The sequence below is a fragment of the Lampetra planeri genome, chromosome 51, assembly GCF_965212315.1.
Source record: "Lampetra planeri chromosome 51, kcLamPlan1.2.h2, whole genome shotgun sequence".
Taxonomy (NCBI): Eukaryota; Metazoa; Chordata; class Hyperoartia; order Petromyzontiformes; family Petromyzontidae; genus Lampetra; species Lampetra planeri.
This window is the reverse complement of record NC_136157.1, coordinates 8,480,502-8,505,814: the sequence shown is the minus strand read 5'-3', so window position 1 is coordinate 8,505,814 and position 25,313 is coordinate 8,480,502. Positions and strand designations below refer to the sequence as shown.

Here is a 25,313-nt window from a genome sequence, read left to right as displayed (position 1 = left end):
CGATTGTACCGTGCCGTGAGAGGAGCCCCGTGTAGCTCTCAAACATCATCTGCTTGCGTGAAATCCCCGTTGTTACGGACAGACAGACCGAGATTCTCCCCCTTCCACAAGCATATATAGGTGTACATCTTCTTCCGCGGCCGGTCACGGCAGAAAATTTAATTGAATTGCTGTACAGTATATTGCATTGATATTCAACGTATGCATTGCATTCGCGTGAACCTGCACAGAGAAGCCCTATTGGGATACATAAAAAATCTATATCCCAGTGTTTATATAATTATGTATTACCAACTCGCGAGAAATGTGCCCGATCTCGTCAGTTCTCGGAAGCTAAGCGGGTTATTTAGCCTGTGTAGCGCTTTTAGGGGCGACTAGCACCATGCATTGAACAGGTGTTATAGGTTGCGGCGGGGCTACGTGGAGGGCAGAAACATACACTGTTATACTGTACGTCTACGTCCCTACGTATATGCACCCCCACCTTCACAAACCTGCATTGACCGGCGTGGTGAAGTATGGTCAACCTCCATGACCCACACGCCGTCGGGCGACCCTCATTCAGCAGTCGATTGACACAAAGGGCTGTAACACGCGCGTGTACGCTTCGCCGTCAACGGATGTATTACATTATACGTGGGTGGTGATGAAAGCCGTACATCACCCTAAGCTATTGCTAAGCGCGCGCTTAACCAAATTGCGTACAGCCACGGTGACAAGGTGGCGATGTTCAACGTTGAATGGCTAACACGAACTTGTCGTGTGCACCTGCGGTATTTGCACACGCGTGCACCCATCGAGACGAATGCGTAATGCGCGTTACGCGGGAGCCCATGACCCACACAGCGGGGCAGTCAAGCGTTCAGAGACAGTCTACCGCAGAAGCTCGCTCATACATCAGCGTGAGGCTAATGTGTTTTGACGCAAAGCTGTGACGACACGCGGCAATATAAAAGCGTTCTGTAGCGTCCGGATCAAGCGACGCACGGACGCTGTCCAGGGTGCTGAATGGATCTCTGGCGTTGCCGAACAGCGTTTTTTTTGCCCCAGGGTGCTGAAATGGCAAGTGCTGAATAAGCGCTGCTGAGCGTTGCGTACAGCTGTACGGCGGTGCCGAAGAGCCGTCCGGAGTTCTGGAGCCCTGCACATGCTGCTGAAGTACGCTGAGACTTCGCCCGAACGCCAAGCTTGTGGAGCGCAATTGAAGGTTCCGGGAACAGCTTCACCTGCGCTAACATCTTCGGGTCGCGCGACTCCCACACGGCCCGCCGCTGGTACACGACCGTTACTTGTAAGACGATCGCTAATTGTGTCTCTTTATCCGTGTAAACAGGCGCTACGGCACGTACGGCGTGTTGGTGCAGGTTATATGGCCGCGTTCTTATGGCAAGTTCGCGCAACGTAATTGCTTTTCGTGCTTTCGTATCGGCTTTTTCCATTCATTGTAAACGAGTACCGCATATCCGATTAGCACGGTTGGTTGCGTACGGTGCGAAAGAAGTTCTACATACAAACATGCGTCCGCCCATGCCTCCCTACCACCAGACAGCAACACTTTTCCTTATTCTAATATAGTATGATAATTGCATTTTACATTACTTGACACACACGACAAGAATGCAGAGCATGAACACTATCGCTGTGCGTGTCAACAGGTCACTTCCCGCAAAGTTTATTTTGTGCAGTGGAGCAAAAAAACCCGCCAATAAATTATTTTTTGTATTCATAAAATACCGACGGAAATTGTAGAGTATGTTTTTTGTAAGGGAGACCTTGGATAAATTACTGGACCGATGACTCACCAACGGCAAAGCAAGCAGCGGCATGGTACAAAACAATTTTCGTGGCAAATGCATTCAATTGGAAATATGTATTTGTTGTTGTTGTTGTTGTTTTTCTATACATTTTAGATTCTCAAACGTGGCGATGCCTTCACGCGTGAGTGGGCGCGGAGCCGGCGCGCTGCTCATGTGCGCGGCGCTGTTCGCCCCGTGTTCCCTGGCACCTCCTCCAGCCAACCGTGCCTCCTCCACCACCACCACCACCTCGTCCATCCACTCCACGTCGCCTCCGCAGCTCCGTCCGCCGGGCCTACAACACCCCTCTCCCCATCGCCCACAAGTCGTCTCTCAGGACGTCCGAGCTCGTAGGAGCCCATCAGTCGACCAGGTCCCAAGGGGACAACCTCGGCCGTCCGTCCACCCTGGTCGTCTCCGCGTCGCCCAACGCCACGCGCGGATGATGCCGGTGAAACGCGTGCAGGAGAACATGGAAGATGAATACACTCCGCAGAACCTGGCGCGCTTGCAGGTGATTTTACAGGAGCTGGGCTTCTTCAACAGAGCGGGAGGCAAGACGCCGGCTTAGCCAGAGTCACGCTGAGTGAGGGGGGCAGCCCGCGGCGTCGTCCCTCCCCTCCTGGGGTCACCGCACCACGGGGAGGCTGGGTGCACAACGAGGGGGACGCTCACACACAGCCCCACCACCATACGCTTCATACATAGGGACCCACCCCCCCTCTCCCCCATACTGTTAATGTTATTGCTATGGATTTGTTTAAAGCAAAAAAACTACGTTTTGGGTGCATGAGTGTAACGTCTCTGTAGAAATAACCCCTTCATGTTGATGGTCAACGCGTTAGGGTGGCGTCAGCACAGTCATCAGAAATGCTAACAACACGTGAAAACGAATTCGGGTTTCGGGGCAGGGAGATGGCTAATGGCAGCGGCTGATGAGATCATTGGTAATTATGAGGGGTAGAATTAGTAGCACCCGTGGCTGGTTTATTGTTTGGTTGAGGCTCGGGATATTTCTAATGGGTTCGATGGCGAATTGGTTAAAGTTATGGGTAGAGTTAGTACGAGTGGCTGGTCGGTTTGTAGTGAGTGGGAGAGGTAGTTGGTGAGGGCCGGATGCAGGGTTAATGTCAATAAGATGACTCGCAAAGTTAATGTTTGATTAGCTGGTGAGGGCTAGGGCTAGTCCGGTGGCTGGTTGGCTAAAGTTGGTCCGTATTAGGGGCTAAGGTTTGGCTAATTTGTTGTGTGTGTTATCTTTCAGATTATAACATTATCAGATTCTTACTCTTATGTTCTTTCGGTAAAGTCACGTGGGTATAAAATAAAATCAATCACGACGTTTCGGGCGCAACACAAGCGTCCGTCATCAGGTGGGAAAGCTTGTGTTGCGCCCGAAACGTCGTGATTTATTTTATTTTACACCTACGTGACTTTACCGAACGAACCAAGGAGTATGGATTCCTGCAGTCACGAAAGCTTTTTAGTTTCTGATACTTGCAGCGCAGTGACCAAACAGTCGGGTGCATGCTTGTTGTAATTTGAAACGCGTCGATTGTCGTCAAACCATGCTGTGTCGTGTGTAGTAGGTCTTTAGGGTGGGCGCTTCGACACACGTGGGCCCGTGCAACGATGAGGTGTGCGAATGAGACGATGCTTACTCTTTCGGTAAAGTCACGTAGGTAGAAAAAATATAATAATTCACGACGTTTCAAAAGCAACACAAGCGGTCATCCTCAGGCGGAAACAAAATTCCTTTCCAGCTCAGACCCCGCTTGCTTGCCCATCACCAAATAAAACACATTCCTGCGGAGGGAGCTGGTAGGAACATTGGGTTGCTCGGTCAATGGCCAGGGTCAACGGCGGCGTGGTGTATTCCGCAAATATGCCCGACTGTGAGGGCGGGCACAAGCCGGCGTGAGTAGGTTAAACGTTGAGTTTTATAAGGGCACCACGGGGTGACCAGCCCCTCCCCACCCAGCCCCACCCCTCCCACCCACCCCCCACCCAGCCCCACCCTCCCCACCCAGCCCCTCCCCACCCTCCCCTCCCCACCCAGCCCCTTTCCACCCTCCCTACCCAGCCCCTCCCCACCCTTCCCTCTCCACCCAGCCCTACGACGGACGGACGGACACAATAATCCCCTGTGGGCTGGTGTAACCAGGAGGTTCCTGCCAGTATAACCTCTTGGTGTAACAGCTCGCTCCTCGCTGATTCAGCAGTTCCACTGCTAGATTATTTTTTCACGCCTGAGGACGACCGCTTGTGTTGCGATCGAAACGTCGTGATTTATTATAATAAAATGTTTGTACCTACGTGACTTTACCGAAAGAACCAAAGAGTATGGATTCCTGCAGTCACGAAAGCTTCAAATCGAGACAATGCTCGTTGTTTTTTTTTACAGCTAGCCTATCACCACACGCACGCAGTGTGAACTCAGTGGATGTCTGCGCAGTCGGGACTGAGGTACAAATAAGGGGCCGTCCATAAATGACGTCACGCACCTGGGGGGGGGGGGTCAGACATTTTTGACGATGCGTGACGAGGGAGGGGGGGGATTGGGAAATGTGACGTCACATCAAAATGCGCAATTTGAAATAAATATAGAATTGTTATATCAATACTAATTGTTATAACAATACTCCTACAACATCAAAGTGCAGCGCCACATTAAATACGCACTACAATGACAATAGTTTAAAGCGATTTGAAGCATGTTTTATTTTCAAAATGGAAATATGGTTGGGGGGGGTGCAGAGCTTTGTGACGTCATATTTGAGGGGGGGGGTCTGACTTTTTGTGACGCCGTGTGACGAGGGGGGGGGGGGTCAAAAATCGTCCAAATTCGCGTGACGTCATTTATGGACGGCCCCTAAGCTCCTTGTGTATATCACCGAGTTCCACGTCAATCTCGAGCAGTTGTTCCGTGGGAATTGCAACTCCTTCCTGACGAGCTGGTGTCTCGATCCATTGATTGCGCGCGCAATTTTGATCGCATGCAGAGTGATGTTTATTAAAAGTAAGCTTCGTTTTTGTAATAAATAATTTCGGTTATACATACTTGCTCGTGTTGTGAATTCACTTGCGTCAAGGAAGTACTCCTAACTATACCTGGCCATACTGCTGCTGCGTTGGCAACGGTGGACCAGCAAAAATAACAACAGCAACTTATACTGGTAGGAACCCACTGGTTCCACCAGCCCACAGGGGATGATTGTGTCCGTCCGTCGTGCAGGGAGGGGCTGGGTGGGGAGGGAGGGGCTGGGTGGGGAGGGGAGGGTGGGGAGGGGCTGGGTGGGGGGTGGGAGGGGTGGGGCTGGGTGGGGAGGGGCTGGGTTGGGGTGGGTGGGGCTGGGTTCGGGGTGGGAGGGGTGGGGCTGGGTGGGGAGGGGCTGGTCACCCCGTGGTGCCCTTATAAAACTCAACGTTTAACCTACTCACGCCGACTTGTGCCCGCCCTCACAGTCGGACATATTTGCGGAATGCACCACGCCGCCGTTGACCCTGGCCATTGACCGAGCAACTCAACGTTCATACCAGCTCCCTCCGCAGGACAATGTGTTTCTTGGTTCTTTCGGCAAAGTCACGTAGAAGGGGAATAATAAAATAATAAAAATAAAACTTTATACAATTCTCACGACGTTTCGGCGGGGCGGGGGCAGAGCTTTGTGACGTCATATTTGAGGGGGGGTCTGACTTTTTGTGACGTCATGTGACAAGGGGGGGGGGGGTCAAAAATCGTCCAAAATCGCGTGACGTCATTTATGGACGGCCCCTTACCTGATGAGGTAAAATAAAAATCACCAAATAATGTTGTATATATGACAATTGACATCCTGGACACCCTTACGCACGACAGATTGATTCATTATGAAGATACAATTGGGTAAAATATTTTAATTGGAACTCGTTGACATCGCGAAAGAACATCTTTGTCGACGTTCAGACTTCATGAAGGACTTTATAACCCGAGAAGATGCCCCAGTAGCGACAGCTCACGCGTGAAAGTCACCCACTGCTCAGTCGGAGTAAGGGGGAGGCGATCCGTCCAATGGGAACACGCCTTACTACCACGCGCCGGGTGTGACCACCCAATCAGAGCGCGCGTCTCTGAGCCGTCGCCAAGGCAACCAGAAACGCCCGAGTTGCCTGGCAACGGAGGCGAGCCGTAGGCTTGTGGCCCTCACTTAGGCCTCGCTCTGATGCAGCGCTCAAAACTCTCCCTTAGATCGAGCGTCGTCATCGTCATCAAGAACGCTGCTGCTGCTGCTGTTGTTGTTGTTCTTGCAGCGTCCTGTGATCGCCGGAGGGAAGTTGTGGGCAACGAAAAGGGCGGGCCGGCGGCGTTGACGCGCCGTGCAGGCGGAGGTACGAGGTGGTGATGGTGGTGGTGGGGGGGGGGGTGATGGACGATTTGTGTTTGAAACGATACCCACAACGTCTCGATGCGATCGTCGATTAATAAAGTTGTTCTTACTGCCCCGGGGCTGTGACCGAACACCACTGGGAAGCTACGAGGCTCGTCAGATCCAGGGAAGCTGAGCCGTGTTGAGCGTGGCTAGATTGTAAATGTTGTGGATTTTCTTTCCAACACACCGGTTGTGATGTCCTAGTAACGAATTGTCACGTTCTGTTTACGTGACAAACCTTAATGATTGGCTGTGTCGGGTGGTGGCGGGGTTAACGACACATTTATATTTAGGCAATCTAACCCAAAATAACCTAAATTAGAAGCGTGGGTAGTGTTTGGATGGGCGACCGGTCATGCATAACAGGTGTTATAGACAATTGGAACCTCATTTGCCAGTAAAAAATATGATAATTGGTTCTTTACCCTTTTATCTGGCAACAAAACTGACACCTTTTTTACGAGGAGTCATGTTTGCATTGACCACAATACCTGCAGTCGTAATGCAGAAAAAAAACATAACTCTGATCATGTATGCATTGTCCTTGAAGTTGATTGGTCCACACCCGAGACAGCTTTCCTTAGAGCCTAGTCTCACATGGGTTGGACCAGATGACGCCAAAAGGCGCACAACTCAAAGACAATGCACCATCAGAGTATGAGAGCTCGGGGTAAGCATTTACACCATTGGACCAATCAACTTCAAGGACAGTGCACATTATCAGAGTTATGTTTTTTGTTTGCATTATGACTGCAGGTATTGTGGTCTATGCAAACATGACTCCTCGTAAAAAAGGTGTCAGTTTTGTTGCCAGATAAAAGGGTAAAGAACCAATTATGAGGTGTTATAGACTGCTGCGAGATGATGCGTGGTTGGTCAGCTGAGCAAAACCTCATTGTTATTCTATTGTAGTTATATTCTCAAACGTCTATTCTGTTCTCCGCCTTCACAAACCCGCACTGACCAGCGCGGTGAAGTATGATCAAGTAACCCCCACAACGCCCAGGGGTGGGAGGCCCTCATCCAGCAGTGGACTGACCAAAAGGCTTTTAGCAAAATCATCAAAATAGTCTTGAGACCAACTGAGGGTTTCCTGGGTGTATAAGTCTCAAATAAACCAAGACGCACATGTTGGTATTGTCTGTCTCATTTGCTGTGTCTCCTCGTTTGTACTTCGTGTACGCATGTCTGGTACTCTGCTAATAGGGACAATATTGTGAATCCACATGGACATGTGGATGATGCATTCAGCATCTAACTCGTCCATACATACAGGCTAATACTGGGGCTCTTATCAACCACACAATGTTTTGCTGATATGTGGAATAAAACATTGCTAGATTTAAGGACAAATATGCAAAAGTAATCATATAGTACCACAACATTATTATATCCATTACCATTGCTAACAAACGCGTGTCTGAACAAGTTCAAGTTAATTCGAGTCACCAGGTGAGAAATCGAGAGGGAGACCAGGCTAGTCTCATTTGTAAACGTAACCTCAGTAATCAAAAAAGTTAATATAACAATGAACCACATAAATCAGGCCAAAAAAACAAATATAAAACAACACAATAAATAACCACGTTATAAAGAACAATAATAAACAATAGAACCCAATGTCCAGCTTGAAATAAGAACATAAGGTCTTAAACTCTGCTAGGATCTCAACTACATATGTTTATTAAAGTTGTGCAGAATTTCTTTAAACCCCTTGTGTGTTTTTTCATGATATTCAGTTCCCCTGGGCCAAACCAAATCAATGCCACGTATTCGCTGTTTCCTGTGTGTGTGATAGAGGTGAGAGGGCCTTACGAGGGATGGAGAGACAAGGGTTTGTGGTGCTGACCGGAAACAAGGAACCCGTTTCAGCGAAACTCAAAGCTCGGTGAGAATAAAGCTCAGCCAGAGTGCCCTGGTTAGATGTGTGAATATCAATCAGTGGCTGTACAAATAATATAGTTTGTATTCTCAAATAAGAAAACTGTGCTTAATACATTGATGAAAAGAGTAAATACACCGACAAGTACACAGACGTGGGTATTTAATGTTTACAGTATTGGCTTGTTAAGCAAGTTGTACAAGTAGGGGTGATACTGGTAGGTACCTCCTGGTTACACCAGCCCACAGGGGATTATTGTGTCCGTCCGTCCGTCGTGCATCCAAAAATGGGAGGGGTGGGGCTGGGTGGAGAGGGTGGGGAGGGGCTGTGTGGGGAGGGTGGGGCTGGGTGAGGGGTGGGAGGGGTGGGGCTGGGTGGGGAGGGGAGGGGCTGGTCACCCCGTGGTGCCCTTATAAAACTCAACGTTTAACCTACTCACGCCGGCTTGTGCCCGCCCTCACAGTCGGCCATATTTGCGGAATACACCACGCCGCCGTTGACCCTGGCCATTGACCGAGCAACCCAACGTTCCTACCAGCTCCCTCCGCAGGAATGTGTTTAGATTCCACACCGTGACTGGGGATTTTAATGATAGTTCGTGACTCGGGGACACGTTTTTCAATTTAAGAATTGGCTGTGGTGAATGCAATGGCCATCAGTGGTTGCAGGTAATCGTATGAATCCATTACGTATAATGGATTATAAATAATAATTGACCACACTCTGTCGATCCACTCCTGAATGAAGGTCTCCCCATGCCATGTGAGTTTTGGGGCTTGTTTGTCCATAACCCGTGCTAATTAACCTTGTTGTGCACAGGGACAGATGTCACCATGGGCTACTCGAGGCTAAAAAACACAGCAGCTGTGGTTAGAATGATTGAGATGAGATATGATCAATGCAAATCTTGATCCGTACACGTGTAAGAATGTATGTTTTTTTCCCGTGCGGTACGTTCGCGCGTCTGGTGTGTGGAGCAACAGCAGCACGAAGGCTCTGCGCGGAGAGACTCTGCAGCTCGCCGTGGAGAACACGGAGCTGGAGGAGCAGCTGGAGAAACTGAGGCGCGAGGGGCAGCGCCTGCGGGAAGAGAAGCGGTCGGTGCTGTGTCTCGGGCAGGGCTCTGTGTGTGGAAACCCAACCAATGCTTCATTCATCTTCTTGGTTCTTTCGGTAAAGTCACGTAGAAGGGAAATAATAAAATAATAAAAATAAAACATCATAAAATACAATTCTCATGACGTTTCAGCCACAACGCAAGCAGCCGTGCTCAGGTGAAGAACAGGTCTGTCGGAAAGACAGCGTCTGAATGAACACCACCAAGCAAATTCCTTTGTCAAGGCGCCCTTCCTCCTCTAACCCAGCTTAAATATACGCTGCCAAGCTTGGTGGTGTTCATTCAGATGCTGTCTTTCCGACAGACCTGTTCTTCACCTGAGGACGGCTGCTTGCGTTGTGGACGAAACGTCGTGAGAATTGTATTTTATTATGTTTAATTTTTATTATTTTATTATTTCCCTTCTACGTGACTTTACCGAAAGAACCAAGAAGATGAATCCCTGCGGTCACGAAAGCTTTAAATCGAAAAGTACAATGCCTCATTACCATTTCCATTAGCAGCTAGACCCGGTGTTTCATTGAAATACTGCGCTATTTCAGGGGTGGCTTGTCCCGGTATATATCAGGTTTTCGAACAAAGCCCCATTATTTAAATTTAGAATGTAACCCATTTACATCTTGCAAGGCAAAATAAATGAAAGCACCAAGGAGAAACATCCACTGCTTCACTGATATTCCCCAAACAAGTCTATTATGATTTGTCTAATACCTGTTATCTATTATTTTAATTATATGGGAGATGTGTGGTGGCTGGGTGGCTCAGAGGTCAGAGCACCTCCAGTTGACATGGTTGGCTACGTACGGTGAAAAATAAGTTCAACATACATACATACGGAGCGTTGTTCTGGCACCAATTCCCAGCCACAGTTAACATTACTGGTGAGTAATCTATGAACTGGTCCTGGACCTCCCTCTCCGTTACAATACGCACTAACCAGCGTGGTGAAGTATGGTCAATTGAACCCCCACGACCATCAACATGGTGTGGATGAGGCCCTCATCCAGCACCGGATTGACAAAGGACTGTGACAAAAAAAACACACTTGATTGAGATGATATGGCTATCACTCATTCCCCGTTCATTCAATACATTCATCATCATTTACCGTCAAAAGTTTCGGTTTCACCGAATTCACGCATCACAGATTTTCCCATTGCTTCCTCTCATCTATTTCACTCACCTCGTCTCCATCACTACATTCATATGCACCATTCCTAATTCTTTGTAAAGCGCCTTGCTTAAGGCGCTATGTGAATTACGTTAAGATAAGATAAACTTGTTCCGTGCATTGGCTTTCTCACACACTTGTACGTGTTTGGTCTGGCAGGCAGGCGGGAGGGTTTCACTGGAAGACTGGGCAAACAGGAGCCCTGACTCTGCCTTCCAATGCCGTGCCAAGGCAGGGCAGCAAGGTGAGCTTGTGTGTATGTGCGAGCCAACGCAGTCCTGTGCAAGAAATATTCAGTCGCTTCATATACATTTCACAAAGCGAGCTTGAGAGCACGGAGAGATGCGTGCTTGGAATTTCAATGAGAGACAGATTGAGGAACACATGGACGTGAGAACATACACAAGTTCGAGACGTCGTATTAACTGCTAAGAAATGTGAGTGGGCTTAGGCAGTGAGCGTTGATAGAAAGGATTATGGCCGATGCAGTAGCGTCCAAAAGAAGGATGATGACACTTGAGAGAACGTCTTCCGTGGAGATTGAGTGATAACATCAGCTTGTATGTAAGGAGTTCAACGGATGTTGCATTCCGTGATGTGATTTGGCAATGGCTTGGCGAGGCCTTCGTTATGGTGTGCATGGGCATGCAGTCAGCGTTCGTTTCTTTTAATCAGCAAATCTCACCTATAGGTTTGAACCGAGAGAGAAAAATATTTTTTTTGCCAGCGAAGCCTGCATCCATTGTAGCGGTGGGTGGCTGGAGTGTGAGTAAATAGATTCTGAGCAGCAAAGCAAACTCAGGGGACAGGTGTCAAATTCCTCAACTGAGTCTGACGCAGGGAGAGACGGTGGGAAGCGTAACTTTGTGTACACTTCTCAAGCTACTCAGCTGCATACACTTTTAAAAATGTCACTATTGTGTACAGTGCAGTGTGAACTCCGTAACTCTGTTTCACGTTGCGGTTTGATTTATTCTTTTTGTCTTAAGGTGTGCTGTGCTTGTCGCTGTGGTTTCAGGTGGGCTCGGGCAAAGTGAGAATCAGGGTTCTGAAGGAGCAAGTCGAAGGCAAGTTTGATTCGCCCCTTGTAACCCATAGCATCATTTGCTCTACAAAGGAAGGCGCTCTTCCTCCTCTAACCCAGCTTAAATATACGCTGCCAAGCTTGGTGGTGTTCATTCAGACGCTGTCTTTCCGACAGACCTGTTCTTCACCTGAGGACGGCTGCTTGCGTTGTGGCCGAAACGTCGTGAGAATTGTATTTTATTATGTTTTATTTGTATTATTTTGTTATTTCCCTTCTACGTGACTTTACCGAAAGTAACCAAGAAGATGAATCCCTGCAGTCACGAAAGCTTTAAATCGAAATTTAAATCGATGTTTTATTTAGCCTCGTGACGCAATAGAGTGCCGATAGTGACCGCTGTGATTACATAGCCGGCGGTATTTTGGGTGGAGCGGTGGTGCTATGGTTAGCGCATTGTACCTCCGATTTTCACGGTTGGCTATGTACGGCGTGAAAGAAGTTCAACACAAATACATACATTGCGTTATGAACTTAGATCCTGAGTTCAATGTCTGGCCATGGCAGACGCTCGTCGCGATCGATACTTAAATCAGTGCTGGACACCCATTTAACTCACCCGCTCTGACCAGCGCGTGAAGTACGGTCAAACAACCCCCATCACCAAAATGCATGGGTGGCCTTCATCGAGCAGTGGATTGACAAAGGGCAGTCATTTTTTATTACTTCCAGTATGAGTCGAAAATAATTCATTCTTACGATTCTGTGCATGTGTTTTGTCGGTAAGAATCGATGTATCGTTACACGCTTAGATGTGAATCATAGTTATGATTATAATCACACACTGATTTGCATGCTCTGCAAGGATTATGGTCATCTTCTTGGTGTGGTATTTATTCCTGTGAAGATTCTCCATTTTTATTAAACCTGTAAATAGGCTGCCCATAAACATTATTTGTAAAGCAAAGCGTATCATAACAAAGGTAATTTATTATAAGAGCTCCTCATCAGTATGTGTGTGTGTGATCATGTTTAAAGCGTACTTGCTTTATCTTGTACTTAATGCCTTTTATATTTGCAGAAGTCAAGAAGGCCATCCCAGTGTCTTCCCCTCAAACCAAGTGGGTGACAGAAGCGAAAAGAGCAAAGAAATGTGGCCAGTGTGAAAACAAACCCGCCCTGCTGGTAAGAGGTTAAATTTTCAGTAAGCGCATAAAAGTGAGTGTTGAACTGCAGAGTGGATCAAAGTGATAAAAACGTGTCCGTTTACCAAACTGGAATTGCAATAAAGAGTGTCTGGACAGTGCACTCTTCGTGCGATGTTTAGAAGCGACTGTCTTTTGTTTTGATTTGAAGCTTTCGTGACTGCAGGAATCCATACTCTTTGATTTTACCGAAAGAACCAAAGAGTATGTCTCTTGTTTACCAAACTGGAATTGGCTTTGGGAGATCTAATAAAACTCTTATCGGTAGATTGATAATGTTCCAATGAATCTATCATGGGGTTTCTTAAAATATAAATACATGCTTTTTCCAGCACATCCCTTTCATGCCCTTTCAGCTTAACTTTGGCAGGTGGTAAGTCCGAATAACTCTGTCCTGGTTTGCGCACTGCGCTATGACCCGAGTTAGATTCCCGGTCACGGCTAAACGACGGTGGCGAGTGACATCTGACACCAGACCTGGGCTTGACTCCTTTCACCTACCCGCACCAACTTGTGTGGTGAAGTATAGCCAAACCCCCCCCATGACCTCCACAGCTTGGTTGAGGAGGCCTTCGTCCAGTAGTGGATTAAAAAAATAGTGCTGTACGTTGCGTGTGTGCGTGCGTGTGAGCCAGGTGTGTGTGGAGTGCGGCGAGGATTTCTGCGTGCCCTGCTTCAGCAGGATGCACCACAAGGGTGCGCTGCGGGCACACCGATCGCATCCCATCCAGGTAAGATATCATCATTATTTGGAGGTGATCGCGCCGTTGTAACAGCGCAAGGCTATCACGAAGGCGCGCTATGTTTTCACAGACATTAGGTCTTCAGTAGTTTCACAGTAGGGGGCGATGTTGCCACGTGTAATCCCATTTGAGTAATGTGTCGGTAATTGTTTTCATTTGGATCATGATGCCGGCAGACAATGACCTCCTCTTTTCGAATTGCATTATGGGATATTTAACATCCATTGTGAAGCAAGCGGTGTGTATTTTATGGTTAAATCCCTTAACCAGGGCGGCCTGCCGGATTCGAACTGTGAATCGCTGCAACCAGTGGCCAATACGCTACAGTTGATGCTCTCAAGCGTGGTGAGCAAAAATCTCATTAAATTTAGTTCTACACTTAATTTGGCTTTAATATGAATCGCTTAAATGTCCTGCTATGAACATTATTCTCGCATGATTCTTGGTGGTCGAACATTACTGACATTGTGTGGACCAGTGGTTACATGAAGAGATCCCAGAGGTTGCTCCATGATATCTTGAATCCAAAGGCCATTCCATAACGTGAAGGAGGATACATGCTGCTCTGTAAGACATCTTAACGGTTATTTCGGCTCGTGACATGACGCAGATCGCACAATCGGGATAAAACGGGTGCAAAATAATTGTAACAAAAATGTCGTTAACATTTACAATCTCATCACGGGATGCTCCAATGCCAGCAGTCGGAAACGGCGAGTCTCACGTTGACGCCGGACGTTGTCCAACGCTTCAAGCGAGACATGGGCTCGGCAGCCGATGGACGGGACGTTAGGGAACGTGGCTTCGCAAAGTTCTCCAACACGGTGAGTTGCGCTGCTCTCGGAGTTGTCAGTGTATTTATTTACTTACTTTTGTTCACGCGGAGTAGGGCCCCCATTGAGCTGGGTACAGAAACATTGAGAGCATTGACAAGATAAGGGCAAACTATTTGAAAAGGAAAATCTGCCACCGCAGCAGCAGCAGCAGCTTCTTCCCAAGAAACAGCTGTTGAGATAGTACTGAACAGAGAATTAAAATACATGAAGTTGTAGCACCTTAAAACTGAATGCAGCTGCGAAAACAATCAATATGTAGTAAAACAAATGCAAGATTGCCAATAGATAGTTACGCAATTTGTAGCGTAACTTTAGCTATTACATTAATGTTATCTGAAAGATCTGAATGCATACTTTGTTTCAGGATATGATGTCCATAGCACAATTGGAATAACAGGGGAGGGGAATCATGGTTTGTGATTAGCGATGCCATCTCCTCACCAATTAAGTGATTTAAGACGGACTGTATTGTGATTTAAACTTTAGTAAAGTCGACTGATTGCGACAACAATGACACGTGTTTTTATTTATAATCCAGACGCCGCCGTTATCTAACACAAGAGCACAAGATACCGGCGTTGGCTTCACTTCACCCTCGCCGCCATCAACAGAAGTGCGGGAAAGGAGGAAAGTGGATGGTCGAGCGTCAGGATTCGGCCAACGTGGGTTAGAAGGGGGAGCCAAGAGCGGGCAAACCATAGGCCCCATAGAAGCGGAAGCCACACAAGGAGGAAGAAGAGGACGACAAGTTGGCGGAGTACAGAAGCCAGGAGGGAAAGAAACGCGAGGCACCTCCGGGCCAGGTGAAGTGTCGTCACGGTGGGGAGCTGGGGGGACGGGAGGCGCCAGGGGCTCTCTCCTGGAGGGGAACTTCAGCGAGGAGGAGTCGTCGCGCGAGTTCCAGGAGGCCGTGGCGGCGTGGCGTGGTGCCGCTGGGCCCTGCGCGCCGGGCCCTGAGCGGACAACACGAGGCTCCGTGTCAGGTGAGGCCACTGCCGCCATCCGTCGCTCATGAAATGCCGATGTCACATTCACAGTGGTAGCGCAAGAGAGCGTACTGCACGTATAAGTGTCATACTGGCTGACCATACAGTTTCAAGCGGTAGGTTGACGATTTTTCAACACTTTTATCCTGCATATTGAGATTCAAAGCTGATTATAGGGCTTCATAACTTATTGATTACATTTGAAAAACATGTTGCTTTGAAAATGGTAATTTAGTAAAAGGGTTTATGTATTGGCAGCCTATCGCTTACATCATTAGGGTTGGCAAGTATAAACACATAAGCCCTGATTTGTCAATTCACTGCTGGATGAGGGCTTCCCCCACGGCTATTTTATCTTTGCTTCACCATTCCCCACTCCCAGTGTCGGTGGAGGCTCGAGAGGAAATCCCCATCCCAGGCAAGGCCCTGCTGAGCCTGAATTTCCCGGAGAACTCTGCCCTCTCGTACATGGACCGTCTGCTCCTCAAGAAGCACAGACGGTAATTCCCCATGGAGCTCACCGGAGGACGAACCATGAGCATTCAATCCTCGCGTCCAGGTGACCGAGTGGAGTTCAACTCACAAAACCGTAATCCAGAGAGGAAAATCCGCAGAACGTTACCTCGAACACACACACGCGCGCGATGTAAATTTCACAATAAAATGCGCCGTATACATAACACAGTTTGAGTTTACAATCTTATGACATCTCAACACGCTCTACATTAAAAGGTGGCCGAGTGGCTCAAAGGTCAGAGCACTGAGTCAGCACTGCTGAGATCCAGAGATGGAATCGCAAACTTCACTACGCTGGTCAGTGCGGATTGGTGAAGAGGGCAGCAATAGCTGGTTTTGATGTCACTCGCCACTCATGTTCCCATGGTCAGGATTTAAACTCGGGTTGTAGTGCAGCGTGATAACCACTGGGCTACCCACCACTCTACTTCGCATTGTTGTTGTTGTTGGTGTCATTTATTTTTGTGTTGTTTATTTGCATTTTATTGAAAAGCAGGACACCCCTCGAGGGACTAGGAGGGGAAGCAGCGGAGTGGAGGATGCTAGAGAGACGCTCTGTCCAGTTTGACCACGGAGATGAAAACGGTACTAACGAAATGCCCTACGCAAGCCAGCTTTAATGTGATCACGTGGCTCTTACATACATTGACAGTAGCCCAGCAATGGCAAGTTGGTTTCGTCCTTCTAGCTCTGTGCATGGGTACATGCATAGCCCTTTTGTTGATTCACTGATGGATGAAGGCCTCTCCACACGGTGCGGATTGTAGAGGTTATTTAACCATAGTTCACGCTGGCCAGTGCGGGTTGAAGGTGGGGAGCATAGATTCTGGAGCATGTAAGTATGGTACAGCAATGGATTTTGCTGCAACTTGGCCTCACAACACCTGTTATGCACGGTGATCGCCCATCAAAACAGTGTCCAGGCTCAAGACTGCTTAGCTTCTGAGATCTAATTATATCGGGAGCTTTCAGGGTATTTTGGTCAAAGACGTTATCATAATAACCGACAAGGACCTTTTCATGCAGTCCGCAGGTAAAAAATAAGAGACAGAATTATTCAAATTGGTCAACGATTTTGCGATTGTATTTGACTTCCCCGTCTTTTTCCGCAGTGTCAGAAAATCTTGAAGAACGCAAATATTACGTGGAGATTTTTGCCGCGCCGCAGACCTCCATTCGGGAACCCAGGCCCGAGTCATCTCTCACCATCGTAGAGATGGCAGAGGTGAAGGGGAGATCGTACATTCGGGTCACGCATGTACTGTAGAACCCCTCTTAACGACCACCCCTGTTAACTACAGGGCCTCCATAGAGCCCAATGTGCAGTGTACAGTAGTGTAGTGTATTGTGTAGTGTATAGTAGTGTAGTAGTGTAGTGTATAGTAGTGTAGTAGTGTAGTGTATAGTAGTGTATAGTAGTGTAGTAGTGTAGTGTATAGTAGTGTATTAAAGTGTATAGTAGTGTAGTGTATTGTAGTATAGTAGTGTAGTGTATAGTAGTGTAGTAGTGTAGTGTATTCAAGTGTATAGTAGCGTAGTAATGGTAGTGTATAGTATATAGTGTAGTGTATAGTGGTGTATAGTAGAACCCCTCTTAACAACCACCCTTGTTAACAACTAATCACTTAACAACGGGGCCTCCATAGATCCCAATGTGTAGTATATAGTAGTGTATAGTGTAGTGTATAGTAGTGTTGTGCCTCCATAGAGCCCAATGTGTTTGTTTACCGACCATTCCCCTGTTAACGACGGGCTGTTGTAGGTACAGTAAATATGAATTAATGCATTGATTAACCGTGTTTATTTTAATATTATGTGTTTATAATTATGTTAGTATCTTTATGGATTAATATCCATTGTTTAAAGATTAGAAAGTAAGTTTTTTGGGTGAGAAAGGGTAACATTCGATGCTATCAGAACAAATTTTAAGCCTTTAACGTGTATTTCCTATACTCGCTCGACGACCAAAATCGCTTAACGACCGGTTTCGTGGACACAATTACCGTCGTTAACAGGGGTTTTGCTGTACTGTGCAATAATAATTTTGCATTCGAGCCATTCTTAGAGCTCAGGGCCATCACGGGGACGCGATGTTTCGCAGTCATCGTCTGGGGAAGCGTCACAGTCGGGGCAATGTTGCCATCATGTGAAATACAAAGTTTGAGTCATTTGCAGGATTATTATATTTTTAATTGGGTAAAGTTGGACTGTGCCGACAGCGCAAAACGTCGCGGGATCTTTTCACGTCCGCCGTGAAGTAGACGGCGCTTATTTTACGGTTAGTGAACCGGCAATAAGGTGCGGCCTGCTGCACAAGCAGCGCACACGCTACCGCTGGGCGGTGTATGCTTTACGTTTAAAATATGATATGTTCTGGTTTGACTGGGGCGATCCTGGTCTCAGAAAGGCTTCAAATCCAACGGCCGTAAACGATGAGGTTGAGGTGAAAATGGTCAGAATGCAACGTTGGGTTCGGCAAGGTTTTCAGCTTCGCTACGTCTTGCACTTACTGCAGGGAGAGAACTTTCTGGAGGAGACAGAGGGGTTTGTTCTTGAGGAGGATGGCTCACCCGTGAACATCAGCTGCAGGTGAGATTGGCCTGCAGTATGCGTTCATGCTAACCCGTACTTGAAACCACAATCTATCCACTGCTGGACAAAGCCGTCCCAAGCCAACACCGTCCCCCTCAGCCTTGCGACGCTACAATCCACCTAGCACCTGAACATGAGTTAATTTCATCGATCGATCACATCCTCTTGGGCGTGTTCCCTTTAGCTGCCATATCATTGTTAGTCTGGACCACCAACCATCATCTCTTCGAGCAAAGCATCCTGCTCAAGACCACTTATCTTAACAGTCAAATGTTTCTTAACAGTTAAATTTGATGTATTTAACCTGCGTTATTTTCTCCAATCTGTTCGTTGCTTTTTCCGTTTCTCAATGTAATTCCATTAACAAATTCTGTAAAATAATTACAGCCAATATTATGACAACCACTTCTTGTAATGGTAGTTAAAGAGACACGATTTGAGCTGCCTCTCAATCGTGCAAACTGTGACCGTGAGCCTTGGGTTGGGTGCCTTACAGCGATGAAGTAGAACCCAGATATCTTGCCCAGCACTCTCCGCTGCTGGATGGTGGCCGCGAGGTATCTGCAAGAACTCCTCGGCAACAGGCACCAAACCCAGTAACACCATCTCCGTGTGGTGACCTCGATGCTTCAGAGAGGGGCCTCACCACTGAGCCATCAGAGGCAAGTTGGTAATGATGCGGTTAATGAAAAGACTCGCACATAATACCTGATGTTGTAACTACCTTTATCGCTGATGAAATACAGCAAATTAACTTCACACAATCAAAATTTTGAGGTGGCTGAGTGGCGCAGAGGTCAGAATACTAAACCGGCACCGCTGAGAAATGTAATGGCATGTATTTGTTTGCAGGATTTGAAGAATGTTGGGAGCCGCATCAAATTGGAGCTGCCAGACTATCAGGGCCTGCAGGGGTTTTTCTCCATCGGTCTCAGCGCCGGCGGAGAGCACAGTGGCTCAAGACATGGACAGAACGGGACAGATCTTAACGGCAGCCGTCCGGCCTGTGGTACCGTCTCGGCGCGTACGAATGCAGACGCCGCACGAACGGCGAGTGCCAGTGGAGCGGCGTTAAGTCTGCTGTCAGGTACCGGCTCTCAGCGGTGGAGTGTTGCATAGTGAAGGGCATTAGCTCCGCTAATATTTATAATCTAGAAAGTGTAAGCTATTATTCGCTGTGAAATATTTCTTTTATTGCTATCACGTGACAAACAAAATGACCTACACACTTCTAGATTTGAAGCTTTCGTGACTGCAAGGATTCATATTCTTAGGTTTTTTTCGGTAAAGTCACGTAGGTAAAAAAAATTAAATTAAAATTAATAAAAGTAAAAATAAAAATTAAATTAAAATCACGACGTTTCGGAGGCAACACAAGCTTCCGTCTTCAGGTGGAACCGTCACAGCAAAATGACTGTATCAAGTGAAGAGAGCTCTAAGACACACGACCTCATATACTGGTTAAGGGGAGGCGGGAGGAGTAATTTTGCTGTGACGGTTCCACCTGAAGACGGAAGCTTGTGTTGCCTCCGAAACGTCGTGATTTAATTTATTTGTCTTCTTTTTTAACCGACGTGACTTTACCGAAAAAACCAAAGCGTTACTTGATACAGCAATCGTGCTGTGACGGTTCCACCTGAAGACGGAAGCTTGTGTTGCCTCCGAAACGTCGTGATTTTTATTTTATTTTTACTTTTATTAATTTTAATTTAATTTTTTTACCTACCTGACTTTACCGAAAAAACCTAAGAATATGACCTACACACGCGTAGTGGCTGGAAGCGGGTCGCGTCTGACGCTGGCGCACTGTGCTGCCTGCAGGCCGGCACGGAGACTCGCGATGGCGCGCGGACGACAGCCTGGGCCTCTGTGCCGACGCCGAGCTAACGAAGGCCGTGATGGAGGAGAGCAGATCGCACAGGCAGAGGGGCGGCAGCGCGTACAGGCCACGCTCGCCGGCCACTCGACTCGCTGCACGCAGAGACGCGGCGCGTGCTGCCGGTCAGGGTTCGCACAGAGGTCACGGGCGTCGGATAGGGGTTGGTGGTGGACAAGGGCGGTATTGTTTTTAGTGGGCGATTTTGCAATGAGAGACGTTATCAACACTCGCCACAGCCCTAAGTGTTTTTATTTTCTTTTAGTTTTATGCAGTATTTTGTTGGAATGTTTTCTGGAAATTACGAATATTGAGTTAAAGGCAACATATGTAAAAAGCGCGTGCAAACATTACATGTAAGCGCACAGCCCTTTTGTCGAACCACGAGTGGATGAAGGCTTCTCTTGTAAAGCCTGTTGTGTACAGCAGTTACCCCTCCAAGCACTATTCAGGCTTTAACTTTGGTTTGTGGGAGTCTCATGGGAGCGGTCGCATTCGGGGTAACTCGATTATTGCCACTATCAAAAGAAAAGGTTTTACCCCTTTCTGGTAATAAAACAGGTGTTAAGATGTTAAAACACCAAACAGAAACCTTTTGCAAGGAATCGTGTCTGCATTAACCACATAACATCTTAACACCTCCTGTTTTAATTCCAGAAAGGGTAAAACCTATTCTTACATTTTGATTATAGCCATTTACGAGTTATATTATATAAATAATTTTTGGTAAATTAGTCATCACGAGTTACGGAGCACATATGTCAACTGCTCGTAAACTTTTTCTCTATTGATGTCCCACTTCATCTTTTCTCCAGCCTCTGCCACCGCCCGCCCGTCATCATCCCCCTCGTCATCATCCCCCTCGTCGTCACGGTCCACGTTCACTCCACTCACGCCGCTGTCCCTTCGGCCGACGAGGTCAGGGGGTCCGAGCAGAGGAGTGCGGATGAGCGGCGCCTTGGACGTGGAGTCGAACCGGGACTCGGATGAGGACGAGGAGCGCATCGTGGGCAGCCTGGAGAGAGAGCTGGCCCTGGGTACACAGCATCTCACCGCCACCAAACATTAATTTGTATGCATACATTAAACCGACGTCACATTTATCCCTCTATTTAAGAATGAAAGAGGAGGAGGATTTCTCCACAAATCTGTCTGCCGCCTGATGATGCTGGCGAAACGTACACGAATTGTAAATGTTGTGAGTTTACTCTCCAACGCACCGGTGTGCTGTACTAGTGACGAATTGGCCACGTTCTGTTTACGTGACAAACCTTACTAGTTGGCTGTCGGGTGGTGGTGGGGTTAACAACACATTTATAGATTTACGCTATCTAACCCAAAAAAAACTCTTATTCTTAAACACAGATAGAGTTGGACACCAGTATAAGGTGTGTGTATACTGAGGGTGAGAGGTTTGTGATCGAGATAGGAAATTAGCTGTAATGCTAATAATGCCATTTATTTATAATCAGGTCTCAGAAGATAAGCAAATTTGAGCCTGGATAGTGCTTGGATGGGTGACCACAATCCATAGAGATATGTTGTAAGTAGCACAAGAAAGTGCGGCAAAAGCCGTTGTGGTACTCTGCTTCTGTGCTGCCCACCTTCATGAAATCACACGAACCAGCAGTGGTCAAGTGTAGTCAAATATACCCCATGACGCACACGCTGTGGGAATGCCTTCACCCAGCGTTGGATAGACAAAGGGCTGCACATCTATATGTTAGCGAGGGGGACGCTAGGTATACCAAACATGAGACAATTGTGTGATCTCAACACTAAACCCCTGATGCACGAACCCAGCTCCGATGTTCATGAAGAGCAGTCACTTTTAGTGTTACGCCAGTTTTAGTAACTTGCACTTTGTACGCCAGTGCAGCAGTTGTGAAAATCTGGAATAGATCGGCCTGCTTGCAGAGCACAGTTGCAATATTAATCTGATGTCGTATTTTGTTCGTGCACTGCAAAGTGAATCCACAATTTGAGCTCCGCCCAAACAGTGGACAAAACCAGAATTTCTATGCGAGGGGTAAGATAATAGTGCAGATTAATTTACCGTCAGTTGTGGTTACGCAACTCCTTGCACAAGAAGTGCCGTGAATAGATCTCTGTTCCTGCAGCCTTCATTGTGACGGTGAAATTGTAGCTGATCTCCGAGCTCTTTAAGAACGAAGCCCTTGCCTCAGTAAGTTTAGTATTCTGTGTTTGGCACAATCACGCTCGTGTGTTTGGGCTCTTGTTGTCATTTACAATGATGCTGTTGATTCATGGCCTGTGAGTGCACACCTGGACGAGGGGTTCCCGATGCCATGCCGGTCATGTGGTTTATTTGGCCATACTTCTCCGCGTTGGTCATTGCGGGTTGGTGAAGGCGGGGGAGCAGTGCCAAATGCTGCCGGCCATGTAGTTCCACAGCAGCCAACAACAACCTGTTCTACATTGTGGTCACCCATGCAAGTGCTGTCCTGGTTCAAACCTGATGAGCTTCCGAGATCTGATATTGGGCACATGCCTGGTGATTTTCGCTCAGGCTCGGTAATGGCCTACACCGCAATGAAGCCTCAGCACACTTTACTGCTATCTGCAGAATAAAACTGTTGGCTTCGTCACTTTTTTTAAGACTCCAATTGCATCATATATGACTGGAGTTCGAATGGTTTATTCTTCTGTTTTGTGGCATTTAAAATGCAATAAACGGAGTTTATAGCTCTATGTTGCGTTGTCTGGGGTCTCCATGTGGATTCCATTCGTACCCCCTGCAAAAGCACGCGTGGGGCAATGATCAGGGTGGTGTGAGTGATGGATTTCACTTCACCGCAGTCACAATTAGACTCGCATAGACTTGCACAGAGACCCATACACTCGCAGAGACATCCAAAGGCTCGCATAGAGACCCAAGCCGCAGTCACAGCCAGGCCGAGCACTCCTGAAATCCCCACGTATGGAGGTGGTGTCCACACTTCTCACGTGTAGTTCTCGCAGTTCAACGAGGGCCAGTCTTCAAGATAAGAAGCTACGCCAGATCCTTTATTGGAATGGATTTTCAAAAAGTCTCTTAAACCTTTACACCATTGGAACCTCATTTGCCAGTAAAAATATGATAATTGGTTTTTTACCCTTCTATCTGGCAACAAAACTGACACCTTTTTTACAAGGAGTCATGTTTACATAGACCACAATACCTGCAGTCATAATGCAAACAAAAAACATAACTCTGATAATGTGCACTGTCCTTGAAGTTGATTGGTCCAATGGTGTAAATGCTTACCCCGAGCTCTCATACTCTGATGGTGCATTGTCTTTGAGTTGTGCGCCTTTTGGCGTCATCTGGTCCAACCCATGTGAGACTAGGCTCTAAGGAAAGCTGTCTCGGGTGTGGACCAATCAACTTCAAGGACAGTGCACATTATCAGAGTTATGTTTTTTGTTTGCATTATGACTGCAGGTAATGTGGTCTATGTAAACATGACTCCTTGTAAAAAAAAGGTGTCAGTTTTGTTGCCAGATAGAAGGGTAAAAAACCAATTATCATGTCTTAAACCTGTTTACCGATTTTTTTTCACGTGGGGCTTCTCCCCCCGGGGCAACGGTTTGTTCACTTTGGTTATCGTCTTTGTCTCATCCCCCCTCCACGCCCAGCAGCTGTTCAGAATCTCCACCAGGACAGCCCTGGCGAGTCCGGCTAAATCCACAAACACCTGCAGGTGGCGACAATGCGCAGTGTCTGACCGTGCAGCAGCAGCAGCAGCACGGTGGCAGCGTGGGCAAAGTATGGGGGCGTTGGGATGGTATTCGGTACACGTCCCGCCAGCCACACAACACTGCTGGGAGCTAAATGTTTTCAATGTAATTGGTTTAATACGCGCACTCTGCACTGGCTTTTCGACATTCATTAAACTAATGCCGGGTGAACTGCCAGGTATTTCTTAACAAAGACCAGTTTGCTTGTTTTAAACACACTGATTTTTTTAACGAAAATATTTCAATTCCCGGAAGGCCTGATCGGACGTGTAAGACGACTGCGTAAGTTTTGGCGTTTGTGCTGTGCAGCTCTCTCCGACCTGTTTTCGGATCGTACCGCGTGTTGTTCGAGACGATGTTCGACGTTTCGCTACACGTGCTCGGAGCTTCTTCAGTTTTTGAAGGTGCTTAAGAATAATCTTAAGAAGCTGCCAGCACCAGGCGCAGTACGTTGTGCCCAACACCACATGGTACAGTCCACACACACATCATCAGAGAGCTCTTCTGGGATGTGGTTTGCCGTGATACCTGCATGCGGAAGAGTGAGGCTTTCGACCGTGGATATTTATCATTAATTGGGGGTTTGAACATGACGTGCCTTGCTTTGAAGTGACTCTTGGAGAAATACATCCGTTGAAGTGGCAGCAGTGTTTGTGTGTCGATTTTTTATTTCCTCCATTCACAGGACAGATGCCTACGACGGAGTCACCGGGAATGCAGTCTTGTCAGATCTCGTTAGCTGCTAAGCAGGTTTGAGCCTGGATTATGTTTGGATGGGCAACCACTATGCATGCACAGCAGGTCTGTTGTAGGCTGCGGCATGATATGGCAAACGAGGCTTGTTTGATTGGAATCTTACACGATGAAAATAAAGTGAATGTACGACTTTCTAGTCTTTCGCCCCTATACCCAGGTCGGATGATGGATTTGCACGTCAGAACCGCTACGGGCCTCCACCAGTTTCCTCTGGCCTCGCCCTGCCCAGGAATAGTTCACCATACTTTCTAAGGATGACTCTCTTAGGAGCAGCAATGAATGGCACACGAGCAGCTAATCATGGGGGATGGGGGAATACAATAAGAATATTTATTTAGACTGAAGTAGGAATGTGATGTCCAGTATGGGCGAGTCAGAAAGTTACAACAGTAAAGCAAAACCATCGCGAGTGGACTGTTGAACTGAACTGCATAGCTCTCCCATGGACACGTACAGCCCTTTGTTAATCCACTTCTGGATGTGGGCCTCCCCACACCGTAAGGGTCATGGGGGTTATTATGACCGTCCTCCACGCCGATTAGTGCGGGTTGGTGAAGGCAGGGAGCTGAATCGAAGGAGCAAAGACATACGGTACCACACCAGTGGGATTAATTACACCAATGGATCTTGCAGCCGATAACGCCCGTTTTTTTTATTGCGGTC

At 47.4% G+C, this 25,313-nt stretch overlaps 1 protein-coding gene and 1 long non-coding RNA gene across 3 annotated transcripts; both read left to right on the top strand.

The window, feature by feature from the left end:
• The first annotated feature begins 5,904 nt into the window (after positions 1-5,904).
• ZBBX (zinc finger B-box domain containing) lies at positions 5,905-20,749 on the top strand. Of its 2 annotated transcripts, none has more exons than XM_078616637.1 (16): positions 5,905-6,164; positions 8,004-8,093; positions 9,071-9,184; positions 10,535-10,619; positions 11,394-11,442; positions 12,481-12,584; positions 13,240-13,335; positions 14,052-14,171; positions 14,722-15,166; positions 15,552-15,669; positions 16,182-16,270; positions 16,798-16,910; positions 18,201-18,274; positions 18,774-18,939; positions 19,130-19,364; positions 20,099-20,749. In XM_078616637.1, the coding sequence occupies exons 2-16, from the start codon at positions 8,026-8,028 to the stop codon at positions 20,347-20,349; spliced, it is 2,127 nt and encodes a 708-aa protein (XP_078472763.1). In that variant the 5' UTR covers positions 5,905-6,164; positions 8,004-8,025; the 3' UTR covers positions 20,350-20,749. The 2 variants fall into 2 exon arrangements, with proteins under 2 accessions (XP_078472763.1, XP_078472762.1); XM_078616636.1 differs by having other exon boundaries at positions 5,906-6,164; positions 14,049-14,171; positions 20,099-20,747.
• Positions 20,750-20,784: 35 nt separating this feature from the next.
• LOC144734450 (uncharacterized) lies at positions 20,785-24,538 on the top strand. Its single transcript, XR_013588517.1, has 2 exons — positions 20,785-21,190; positions 23,796-24,538. It is a non-coding gene; the product is annotated as an uncharacterized LOC144734450 (long non-coding RNA).
• Positions 24,539-25,313: the final 775 nt, after the last annotated feature.

Excerpts from the sequence above, each read along its gene's own strand:
- ZBBX (XM_078616636.1), top strand. The coding sequence starts at position 8,026 with ATGGAGAGACAAGGGTTTGTGGTGCTGACCGGAAACAAGGAACCCGTT. Across the intron at positions 9,185-10,534 it reads CGCCTGCGGGAAGAGAAGCG|GCAGGCGGGAGGGTTTCACT; the intron begins GTCGGTGCTGTG and ends TTGGTCTGGCAG. Across the intron at positions 13,336-14,048 it reads ACCGATCGCATCCCATCCAG|CAGTCGGAAACGGCGAGTCT; the intron begins GTAAGATATCAT and ends CTCCAATGCCAG.